Raw genomic sequence first — 13,412 nt, 5'->3', positions numbered from 1 at the left:
TTGCAATATCCAACTTAACAAAAACAGCATTTAAAGACACTGCTTAAAACAGTTGCCACCTAGCTAAAGCACATTGCTATATTTCTGCACAGTTTACAAGGGTGTGTAAAACCTACACTTAACCTCTATCAACTTTTAATCTTCAAGCTATCAAAACAAATTAGAAAAATAGTGGGGGAAATACCTACTTTTTGAGGTCATTATAAATGGGGCAAAGGGAGAATTACTGATATTGAGGCTTGGTGCTGAGACCAGCAACTAGCAAGCAACCACCGATGTTTTTGTGGGTGGGAAACTAGTATTTTAGTTTAGTGATTTTGGTTTAAAAATCAGTTTATCTGGGTAGTATGAATCCAAAAGCTAAAAATGAAAGGGCATTTGGTTTCCAACAGCACCCAGAGGCCTACACAAAAATATCGGGGTAGGAGATGGCATATGATGAAAATGCAATACATACAAATAATATATACTTTAACTGGTTTAGAACTAATCCAAATCCTGTCTTTTATTTTGTTTATAGGATTATGGAGCTAAAACTACTTGAAGCTTAGCATCCAGTAGTGAAAAGGTGGCAAAAGAATAACATGTCAATATGATATGGTTCACATAATTTTTACCTTTGGTTCATGGGTTCAACATCTCAAGGGCTTCATGTGACACTTAACCAGAAAGAAATGAGATAGGATCAAAGGAGCTTGAGGGGTGGTATTTTTCAGGTAGCTTACTAAAGTTAAAGAGCATGGGTTATATTATATCCTATAGAGGTTTTGTAGTAACTAAAAGCACTTTGACTTCTACAAGATAGGGCACTTGATTTTCCCCTACTCTCCCTAAAAATGCTTTGCACTGCCCAAAATGCTCCTGAAGGCTGCATGACTCTCTGGAACAGTGTGATGATATCATCATCATCATCATCATCATCATCATCATCATCATCATCATCATCCTGCCTTTCACCTAAAGATCCCAAGGTGGTTCACAATAGAAAATGGGTGCATATAGGTAGGAGAGATTAGTGAAAACCAGATGGTCTGTCTTGCGTGCACAAAAGTGCTTTCTGCTAGTACAAAACCACCATCAGAAACAGCCCCAAAGATTCCACTCCCACTAAAAGGTATTAGTATAGCAAAGCTAGGAAGGTGGCATTTTGTCCCATTTTTACTGCTGTGAATAGTCATTCATCTGTTCTTGCATACAGTTTAGCACTGCATAAAACTGGGAGGCCCACATGGGAGGCAACTGGTTCATCATTCTTGTAACAGACAAAAATGTTTTTGTTTTCCTGGGCATTTTGGAACCATCAATGATTGGATGTTATTATGTTTTTAAATATTTTTATGTCTTTTTACTGTATTACTGCATTTCGTTTCTGTAAATTATTCCTGTGAATTGCTGTGCGACATTCTCTTGTGGGAAGTGAAGTATAAATTTAAAAAACTAGCTACCGTATATACTATAAGCCGACCCGAATATAAGCCAAGGCACCTCATTTTAGCACAAAAAACTGGGAAAACTTACTGACTCGAGTATAAGCCTGTTCACCACACCACAAACCTGGTGGTGGCAGCAGCGGCGGAGGAAGAACAAGCAGCCTGAAAGGGCTGCTTTCAGGCTGCTCGTCCCTCCACCACCGCCGCCCACCTTACTCAAGTATAAGCCGAGGGGGGCTTCAGGCAATGGGCCTTAATCCATGAAAGCTTATGTCACAATAAATCTAATACTCTCTGTTGTTTTTGTGAGTGAAATATCTTACTCTGGTGGATGCTAAGTTTGCTTCTTGACAAAAGGACAGCCAGATAGATGATCCTGAGTCTTAGCCAATCTTCCCATCTTCTCATTTTGAAGCTACAGTGCCCAAGAATACTGTTGATGGGCCGGCTTACTTAAATGTACAATCATGATCTACAGCTACAGAATAGATAATTGAAAAAAAGTCACCTTGTTGTGATCAGAGCACTGGGTGATAGAAGTCCGGATGACTGGGCAGTGGGACAAATTAGGAGTGTTCAGGGGACTGTTTCACGTGGTACGTGGCTAAGGCCACCTAATTTTAGCCACATCTGCAACCTCTTATGACACATTTGTGAGAAACTTTCCAAAATAATTGCTCTCTGGTCTGCTCTGGGCACTGTAGTTCAAGCTGGAGTTGTTCAATGTGGCCTCTTGCCATATATGCCACTTCAACTTGTTTAATCTTCAGAAGCTGACAGTCAGTTTGAAGTGGATACAATCACATGCAGTTCAGATCATGCCTTCTGTAGCTCACTAAGGCTGCAATCCTAGGAGATGTGGAAAAATCTGAAGGCAGTAAAATTGCTTTGTTCTATACCTGGTCAAGTTCAAGCCTGAATTCCACTGTCCACTTCAGAGATGTGAATTCCTCCAGTTCCATTGACTATTCTTCCACGGCCCAAAGGATTGCAGTCTAAAAGCATTTGATTAAGACTGGTAGAATGTGTTTGTAATGGTAGGGGGGTATTAAATTTTCTATTATGGAAAGATGGCCTAGATTTTACTATACGTAAGCAGTTGCCTCAAATATACAACACACTCAAGTGAACGTATTTTGCTGTCGACGAACCCTCCTATTACTGCTTAGACTGAAAATCTTCTAGCCTGAAGAAAAATCACCGAGCACATGACTGCAGAAGAACTCCAGTCACCCCAAAATTTCATTCTTCATCCGCCCATTTAAATCTGGCTCTCAGTTTTGACATACAATGGAGTAGGACCATCTTTATAAAATTATCTGCAGTTATTGTTGTTTTTCAACTTTTATATTACAACTTCAAGAAAATAAATATAACAAAGATCTGGAAATAAAGGGGAAACTCTCATAAAGATATTAATGGTTCCATTCATACTATTACCATTAGAATATATCAGAATGTGGAACATACACACTAGATCACCTTCCTTCAATAGCCTAAAAAAAAAACCTCAACAACATCAAACCTAAAAAAATCTTACTGGCCCTTCGGTTGGCCCTCATGGCCCTTCACTTCATCAAATCTGGCCCTCTTTGAAAAAAGTTTGGACACCACTGATATAGCATCAACACAGATTTCTCAGTTTAGTTCCTTTTACATTTTTATTTCTAATGCTGACCTCAATCAGTAACCTTAATTTTTCATTGTAAGTTTTAAAATATGTTACCTTTATTCACTTTGGCCAGCAATATTGATTGTGCATCTTCAACCATAAACTTTAAAACAACAGTTCTGCTAAATGAGAGTGCAACACAAACCTCCATGTGTTCAATCAGAAGTAAATCCAACAATATTAGTGGGAATTACTCTCAGCTGGAGCATTAGCTATTAACATTCAGGTGCAAAAAGACTTTTGAATACAGCTTATAAATGAAAATGGAGTCCCAATGTTAACTTCCTTACAGTACCTATCCAATATTTTCCAGGGAAATAACGTAAAAGGTTTTTGGTAAGTATTAAAAAATTGAACAGTAATTGAAACACAGAAACATACACTCACCCTCCCCAAACATTTCACCCCAGGGAAAAAATAGTACCTGGCAGCAATACTGACAGCTACTGATTTAAATTATTAGGGGGCCTAGAAAGTTCTTTCATGCCATTTATTATCTGACTGGAGAGGGACTATCATTTTTGTTGATATTCTAAACAAACACGGAATGAAAATGAAGCCATGAAAATATACCTGATGGTTTCTTCTTGATACAGAGAGCTGACAACTGGGCCTCCAAACCCAGCTTTTCCCTCCTTTCCTTTCTTTTCTGCTATCTGAAAGAACAAACATTAAAATATCAGTTCTCCAACCGTCACATGAAGAACACAGGAAGAAAGCACAGTCACCGTTTCATGAAGAAGGTGGAGAAAGATTGGTAGAAACAGTGACATTCTGTGCATATTCAAATAGAAAGTGTTTGAACACTAAGTGGGAATATTGTTCCCAAACAGAAAACAGTTACTTTGCTACACTCACTTCATCACTTAAGCCAGCAGTGAGTTGGGCATCCTCATTGCAATTTTCAGATGTCTCTTGAATACCGTTTTATGCTGACAGGCTAGTTGTTTAAACTTTTTCAAGCTGAGCCAGACATGTTTATAACTATTTTGTATTGTTTTTATGACATTTTATGTTTTATTGCTTATTTTGTTGAACACTGCTTTAATATTTTACATTGAGGGGGCAGTGGACTTCCGGCGAGGCAAAATGGTGGGTGCCACGGTGGTACATAGCTCCTGATGGCAGCCAGCATCAACTGTGTTGCCTGGTTACCTCCCAGGCCGCCAGAACTGCTGCCGCCAACACTGCCACTGGAGGCAAACCGGGGGTGCCTGGTGTGTCAGCCGGGGTAGCCGCCAGAACCCGCCCCCCTGGCAACGACCTTGGCTGAGCTGGGACCGAGAATACCTGGCCAATGGCCCAACAGAACCAACCCGAAGAAAAAAGGAGCCCCGACCTCCCCAGCTTACCATTGTTGCCACTGTTGCCGCTGACACCAAAGGGAAAAAGGAGAGGTAGGAGAGTACCAGGAGGGCCAGGGAGGCTGTGACAAATTGCGCAGCCAAGCCCAGGCCCGACCCAAGCCTACCTCCCTGGCGGGTAGCATGCCAAGAGCACGCCGGGGACCAGAGGGAGGCCACGCGATGGAGGACACCCCGGAAGAGAAGAGAGTGCAGCACACACACACACACCCTTGCTGGAAAATATATTTTAATAATAATCAAAACCTCCCCCCTTTTTTTTGAGAAGCCCACTGCCGCTACAGCCATCTTTTATTTTTTAAATCTTAATTCCCTTTCCTTAATTTTTAAAAATATTTCTTAAAAATACGTCGTCGTCCCCCCCCCATTTTTTACCTCAAATTTCTCTCTTAAGAATTAAAATGGCAGCGCCCAGAGGAGAGCCCTGAGTCAGCACAGGCCACTTCCTGGGATCGCCGCTTCACTCCCCATGAGGGGGCAGTGTACACATTCAAACAAACAAACAAACAAACAAACAAACAAACAAAGGTGCTTGCTGAAAGCAACAGAAATGAGTATTTTAGCCACATTCCCAAATCAGCTACTTCCGGAAAATCAAGCCACTGTGTTCCTGCAGTTAGTTCTAATGCTGACCTATGCGCCCATCTCTGCAAATCTGCAATGTTGTATGATTACTTGTTCAGAAGTAAAATGGAGTAAGAAGTTCTAGATGCACTTTCCCTCTCTTGATCAGCTTGAATAACCCCCAATTGTATAAAGAAACCGAAGAATGAACAAGTTACAAGTTTGGTACTGAAGAATAATTCATCATACAAACAAGCCCTCAGAGATATAAATTATTACGCAGCTGTATAGGGGACTGCTGAAGGAACGCGAGTGGCACTGTGGGTTAAACCACAGAGTCTAGGACTTGCCGATCAGAAGGTCAGCAGTTTGAATCCCTGCGATAGGGTGAGCTCCCGTTGCTCGGTCCCTGCTCCTGCCAACCTAGCAGAAAGCACGTCAAAGTGCAAGTAGATAAATAGGTCTGGCGGGAAGGTAAATGGCGTTTCCGTGCACTGCTAGCCACATGACCCAGAAGCTGTACGCCAGCTCCCTTGGCCAATAAAGCGAGATGAGCGCCGCAACCCCAGAGTCGGTCACGACTGGACCTAATGGTCAGGGGTCCCTTTACATTTACCTATAGGGGACTGCCTATTGTACCAGGCCAGGCCAGCCATGTATGCTCTGAATGGAAGCCACTCTCCAACAGTGCTTCTGACCTTGAGTCGAATGTGCTTCAGGTTGAGTGTTTTCGGGTTGCGCTCCACGGCGACCTGGAAGTAACGGAGCGCGTTACTTCCGGGTTTCGCCGCTCGCGCAGACGCTCAAAATGACGTCACGCGCATGCCGAAAGTGGCGAAACGTGACCCACGCAAGCTCAGATGTGTCGTTGCGTCTTACGTTCCATTCAGGATGTGAATGGGGCTCCAAAATGGATCCCGTTCACATCCCGAGGTACCACTGTAATTGGACTTTTCAAGGACTGAACCTGGGACCTTCTGCATGCAAGCCATGTGCTTCAGCATTGTACTATGGCCCACTGTGTAGTATATTCCTTCTCAAATGTATAGCACACAAGATATCCCAGAAGAAACTGTGTACTCATGGCATCGGTTCCCAGGTGTAATGGCTACTTAGAGGACATGTCTCCATCGAGAACAGAACTGTCAGCTCCAATTTGCAGCCTCTCTGCTCTAAGATCTCAGGCAAAGATCTTTCCCAGCTCTGAGAGCTAAGATCTCTAACTAGAGATGCCAAAGATTAAGCCTGGTAGAGGAAACGACCGATTTAGACACATCCAATTGATGCGTGATCGCACCCATGTACACTGGAAGTGTTCGAAAAAGGGGGAAGAACAGGGGCGGGGCATAATGGGATTATGCACGCTCCCCTGTTGCACACAATGACCTGGAACACAACCCCCATGCAAACTGGGGGTTGCCTGTACATGCAAAGCCTGAACTCCTCCATCAAACTATCTATGCCCCCTCCCCAAAATGGGTCAATCTCTTCCTACTACACCTCTCAATGTGTCTGAGCTTTTCCCTTGCACTTTCATGTTTTGTTTTATTTACATTTATTTGGTCTGCTAATGTACCCTGCTCTGCTCTGCACATGGCATGCTATAGTCCGGACAACCTCTAACTCAATGCCCTCTTCAATAAGAGCACATCTGTGACTTTACTATGAATGGCATGACTCATCTAGACTCCACAGTCCTGAGAAATCCTCTTCCATTCCTGTATTCCTGGAAGAGATTAAGCTAATAAAATTGATCTGGAACTGGGCAGAACATATAGATTCACTCAAAACAAGTACAGCAAAGTGTTCCCATTACTGGCTTAATACAGTGTATTTTTCAATAAAAGGAGCAGCTTTATTCAGGATACAATCAGATCCTGACTAGCTGTCATTGGCAATGGTGCTCCAGAGGGCTACATGTTTGAAAGCTGTATTCCAAATGGAATGAAAATGCAGGGAGTGGTATTTTCTAACATCATTAATTCACTTCTGCCTCTCTTTCCCCCCCTCTTCTTATTCCTTTATACACAATGTCAAGAAATATACTTCCAAATTGTTGTCAAGCATAAAAGAGGTGCCACGTATCCCAGATCAGAGGTTAACATATAATGACATACACATTAAATACACTGTCCAATGCCTCCACAACCATTTTAGCTCAATCTTCTCTTTTTAAAAGACAGCAACTCAAACACAATTATAGGCTCTAACAGAATTAAAATCAAATCATGATTGAACAATCAAATATTTGAAGAGGATGGCTATAATGCAAAGCATTATATAAAGGAAGAAAACCTCAGTAACTCAAGCATTTCCTTAAAGGTTCTCTGTACTCTTAACATGAAGTCTGTATCCACTGATGAATTAAATACAGAGTTTTTCAAAATGCGTCTTCAGGAATCCTGAGGTTCCTCAGAACCACTCAGTGGCAAAATAAATGCATACATATGCCTCTTTCAGCAAAGTAGTTCTGAGATATATTATGTGAATTATATAAGAACCAGTCTGTCTTCTGAATAATACACTCAAGTGAAACCAGTTAAAATGATAAAATTTTATTCTCTTCCTTGATTAGAAGATTTAAGAATGTCACAGCACTCAACAATGAACACACGTAAGAAGATATGCAAGGTCTTCTGAGAATGAGTCTTTACCTTCCTTCTTGATTAACTGTTCTTCTATAGTAATCCTACTAAAACATGATTCCAGAATGAAGCAAAGTAGTTTGTTTCAAGCAGACTGAATAAAAACATCTTGTATTCATACAAATAATACCCATTAGATGTGGACATTAGGGTAAAATGAAACAGAACAGAACAATGTTAGGGGTGGTGAACCACTGACCCCCAAGCATTTTTCCGGTCTCCAAGACTTTGCTGACAATGACATGTGCAGCACTGGCAGAAAATAAAAATAAAACATGAACTGAATGTCCCAACTGTTCCCAGCTCCCAGCTCTTTTAATGGGCGGCTTCTTTATCCACCACATTGGGGATGCAAATCACCCAAGCCCTACTCATCAGTTGATTGAGCAGGGATTGGTGGTTATCATTCCTAGTGCTGGGTGATTTAAACCTGTCCACCCAGTCCAGTTGATTGATGAACTGATAAATGGAGAAGAAATGTAGTAACATCAATAAAAAAAATTCTACTATGGCAATATCAGAAGACTGTTAGCATTCATTCATTAGTGGTCATTATTTTACTGCAAATAATAGAAACGAAGAAAACCATGTCTGTCAGTTAAACAGGGAAGAGCTAGTTTCTTGTTGATATTAAACAGTAGAACTTAGATTCTTTGCATAATTTTACTGAACAGGAAGAGGAAGATGAAAACCTTCCTAAAGTTTCAGGTACCCTTTCCCCTTCCTTTCTGTCCCGGTGTCATGACCCGGCTCTCCTTTAGGAACCAAATTTGATCAGACACTAATTGTGTTTGACAGTCACAATTACATGCCAGGGTGGAGATCTGAAGTTGGTTAATTGTGTGTGCTGTAATTGCTTCTACCTCTCCTTTGCTAGTTAAAGCCAATGCAGAGAGAGAGAGAGAGAGAGAGAGAGAGAGAGAGAGAGAGAGAGAGAGAATGCACCACCTTGGAAATCAGGTGGCCCAAGATTGCAGTCTCTAAAATAAGGGGATACACACCTGTCTTTATTAGGAGAACATGGACACAACAATACAGAGTGTTTCTTTGACAGGATAGTTAATGAGGCATGAAATGAGTGTCATTCCAAAGGGCTTTATCTGTAGGTAACACTGCTGCACTTCACACTACCACATCCTGAATGCCTAAAACAGTGTCGATTTCCCCATAAAAGCATCCTCCTTTATTAAAATGTGGGTACATCTTAGAGTACTTGACACTTTTTATAGAATAAGACATCAGTTTACATGTAAACATGATAAAAAGAAGCATGCTCAAAGAGAGGCTTCCATTTTAGACTCCTTCTGTGAATCCACCTCTTACAAAAGGATATTATACCTTGGTCACAGACCTCTATTAGCCTCTATCAAAAACATCCCATTTTAATATTCTGTTCTCAGCAGCACTCCTTGGCTCCAGTGAAAAGCCACACCAAGTGACTGGGCAAGAATTAATACTTGGAATGATTTCAAAAGACCAATGAAGAACCGTACATTTTCAGCAAACTGTCTTTTCAACTATTTAAGCCATTCAATGAGCTACAGCTCCAATTCATTACAGTTAAAATTCTCACATTACTTTCCATTTTAAAATTTGATAAAGCAAATTGGATGTGTGTGTACTCTCACACCTGCCTCCCAAATATTATTAAAATAGGAATGACTTCCTGAAAGAGTTTTTGAAAGCTTGCTTTCATTCCTTGTGTCTTAAAAGGTAAAGGTAAAGGTACCCCTGCCCGTACGGGCCAGTCTTGACAGACTCTGGGGTTGTGCGCCCATCTCACTTAAGAGGCCAGGGGCCAGCGCTGTCCGGAGACTCTTCCGGGTCACGTGGCCAGCGTGACATCGCTGCTCTGGCGAGCCAGAGCTGCACACGGAAACGCTGTTTACCTTCCCGCTGGTAAGCGGTCCCTATTTATCTACTTGCACCCGGAGGTGCTTTCGAACTGCTAGGTTGGCAGGCGCTGGGACCGAGCAGCGGGAGCGCACCCCCCAGTAAAACATATTTTTCCCTTTTACTTAAGGGCCCAACAAGGTATTTTTGGAACTTACATTTCTGCAATTATGTTATTTCATTGTTATCCTGCCCTTTCTCTATGGTTCATGCACATGCACACATACTTTATCCTCGCAGCAACCCTGCGGGCCCAAGGTTCCCCAGTGAGCTCTACCGCTGAGTGGAAATTTGAACCCAGGTATCAGCAGATCAGAAGGCTGATCGCCAAAGAATTGATGCTTTTGAATTATGGTGCTGGAGGAGACTCGTGAGAGTCCCATGGACTGCAAGAAGATCAAACCTATCCATTCTTAAGGAAATCAGCCCTGAGTGCTCACTGGAAGGACAGATCCTGAAGCTGAGGCTCCAATACTTTGGCCACCTCATGAGAAGAAAAGACTCCCTGGAAATGACCCTGTTGTTGAGACAGATGGAGGGCCCAAGAAGAAGGGGACGACAGAGGACAAGATGGTTGGACAGTGCTCTCGAAGCTACAAACATGAGTCTGACCAAACTGCGGGAGGCAGTGGAAGACAGGAGTGCCTGGAGTGCTCTGGTCCATGGGGTCACAAAGAGTCGGACATGACTAAACAACAACAACATCAGCAGCAGCCTTAGAGAGAAGCTATTCACTATGCTGCAAACACCATGTTCAACACTGCCAGCATTTGGGGGCAATAAACTAAAATCCTTAGAATCTAAAATCTGGGTGCAAGCTATAGTAGTTCAGGTGATTATATAGAAAACTTTTTTAAAAAAGCATGCTGCTTATTGTATATTGCAAAAAAAAACACCATTCTGCTTGAACTATCCTCAAAAATCAGCAAGCACTAGGCCAACTGCACATCATTTTACTAAACCACCCCAGACAACCTCAGGGGAAAGGGGGAGGGTTATACCTGCTACATCCAGGATCACCACCTCCCCCCAATGCCTTGTTTTCATGCTCACCAACCATGGAAAGGCAACAGTGCCAGATCTTTCCACCACTGCACCACCCACAGAGGGAGGACTGAAGCATCCAACAGCTGCTTAGCTGTTCTGCCCAGGACTGCTCTCTAAATGTAAGAGAAATTTAAGATAAAAACCATGCAAGCTGGTATCTAACAGAAAGAAAGAACTTCCAGGAAAGGTCCCATCCTGTGCAAATCTGTTTATTAATTATTAATTATTATTATTTTAAGTTTTATTATTACATCATGTCAGTTTAAACTCCAGTAGCTGGTCTGGCAGTAATTTATTTCAATCAACTGCTAGAATGAAGATGACTGCCCTGTCATAAATAAAAGTTAAGAGTCCATAAATTTAAAGAGACATAAAATCAAAGAACTAACAAATAGCCTATAAACCCAGGCCAATTTTTTTTTAAAAAAAAATATTAAAGAGATCAACCTCCATGTGCAGTTTTACTTACATTAATTGCAAAAAGACATTTCATTCTTTTCTTGCTATATGGAACCTATGGTTTGAGATGGCCCTCAGAAGAAACTAGGAAACAGTTGAGCAGTGCTACTGGTGTTTATGGGTACTTCAGTGCAAATTGTGACTGCAGTAGAGGGGGAAATGTCAGTCATTTGTCAAATTAGTTAACTTATTCGAGTGGTGGGAAAGAAAGAAATGGCCCTGCTAATGTTGTGACACACAGTGCATCTGACAATTTTGCTTGACAGAATGAGATCTGTAAGGCAACTGATAACTCCAGCATAGAACACCAGGTAAAAAGAATAGTTGTTACAACATGCTTATTGATACAGGGCCACAACAGAAACCATTCCAGTAACATTTAAAATTCCACTCAACCTTAATTAAATGACAGATCATTCGCATGAAAGGATCATATCCAACCCAGATCATGGAGAGATCTTGTCAGAGGAAGAGGCTTGGGGGGCTCCTGCAGGGAACGCCACACCAACTGAAGACACTGAGTAGTGTTTCTCAAACTTGGGTCTCCATTTGTTGTTGGACTACAACTCCCATCATCCATGACTACTGGTCCTGCTAGCTAGAGATGATGGGGGTTGTAGTCCAACAGTACCTGGAGACCAAGGTTGAGAAACACTGATATATAGGAATCCACAGTAATTCAAAGGTGGGATGAAGAGCCCTATCTCAGGGATGCCTCACCTGGCACCCAATAATTCCTCTCACTCCATCTTGAGCCCTGCCCACCCCATCACCGATGCCTTATGAGCAAAGGCAGCACCATAACGCAACCAGAAGCCCAGTGTCCCTGGAGGAGCACACATTTGGCTGCCAGACAGCTCCAACGCTACTCCGGAGGAGGAGATTCAGCAGCAGGCAATGACTCCACAGAGGACCAGGAAGAGAAGCTGGTTGTGAGATATAGTCACAAGCCTCTTGAACACCTTCCTCTCCAGTATTATGAGCAATAGAGACTCTAACAGAATTTTCCTAAGTGCCACAGCTGCTGTGGCATCCGGCCTAGTCAGAACACAGGCAAGTGCTGTCAGTTGCGTAGCACATAATGACACATGCTCTTCATATAGTCCAATGAAATGGACCAGCTCACGAAACAGTGGAAAAATGCACCTATTGGGTGTGTCCTGAAATTTGCATGATCGTCAAATGTATCTCACAATCCAGAAGTAAGCAAAGGCTGAACTGTATTTTTAACTACAGTATTATTTAGAGAATCATATTTAGGACATTTTGTCAGTTACTATATGAGAATAGGGTCTTTCTCATGCTCACTTAACAGCAATTAATACAATAAATAAAGGCAACGACCGTTTTGTGCATGAATTACGTTCCTGACCCCCTCATGTCAGCATAAGCCTGCTCCATCCCCGCTCCCTTTTCTAGCCACTCCTAGGTTGTGGCAATGCACAAGTGCACAGTTGCACACATGCTGAACATGTGCAAAACTGTCATTGCTTGTACAGAAGCAAACCTTCCATATATTTCGCAAGGTGGACAAAAAGGTGATTTGGGGGGACATTCCACTACTAGGAAGTTTTTAAGTCTCTGGCATTTTATTGTTATGCATATTTATACATATTCCATATTGAAAAGCTTTAAAAGAAATAAAAACAACTAGGAAGCATTTATTTGGATTGTGCAGTATTAGACAGTGTAGAAACATTATGGGTGGGTTTTGAAACAATGTTAAACACAGCAAGTTTTAAGTAGAAGCCTCACCTTAGAACAACTGATATAATTAGGCATGAGGCTGATCACTTACAACAGAAAATTGAAACATACATGAAGCTTATCAAATTAAATTTTTAAAAACCTATCTGAGCCAGACACCAAAATTAACAAAACCCTCTACATAATGTAGATACTATTTTACACAAATATTGTCTTGCTTTAAATAACATGAGCAACTTTTTATATATATAACATGCACACAATGGGAGTACTGACAATAGTAGCATGTGGAAGAGCTGGCTTTCTTTGCAAATCATGTATCATTAATGGAGTCATTCTTGTGTTAGCAAAATAAAGATACAAGGCAGGATATAAAAGAAGCCATAGATTAAATTAGGCCATGACCCAACATATTTTCCTTTGTTCTCCTCCCAACCTGTGGTAATCCTAACCAAACCTCTATTTCTCCTCCTCACTGCAGATGATGGCTCGCTGGACAGATTAACAACGTGGCATCTGTTTGCGTGACCAAACTAGAGAGACATGTGGAGTCTGGTTTGCTTGCAAGCTACAGCTTTGTTAAAACTCTGTATTTAGCTCATCTCTTCCAGCAACAAAATGTTCTCTATCT

The 13,412-nt window shown here is 41.7% G+C and overlaps 1 protein-coding gene across 1 annotated transcript in view; it reads right to left on the bottom strand.

Moving 5' to 3' along the window:
- The window catches only part of ACBD6 (acyl-CoA binding domain containing 6), a 93,686-nt gene that overhangs the window by 64,620 nt on the left and 15,654 nt on the right, over positions 1–13,412 (bottom strand). The window contains exon 4 of the mRNA XM_081915170.1: positions 3,676–3,758. Within this exon, the coding sequence (XP_081771296.1) occupies positions 3,676–3,758 (83 nt within the window). The remainder of the gene's footprint in view (positions 1–3,675; positions 3,759–13,412) is intronic.

The sequence above is a fragment of the Podarcis melisellensis genome (genome assembly GCF_964234715.1).
Source record: "Podarcis melisellensis genome assembly, chromosome: 6".
NCBI classification, from domain to species: Eukaryota; Metazoa; Chordata; class Lepidosauria; order Squamata; family Lacertidae; genus Podarcis; species Podarcis melisellensis.
The sequence above is the reverse complement of the archived record's forward strand: the minus strand, read 5'-3'. Positions and strand labels throughout refer to the sequence as shown.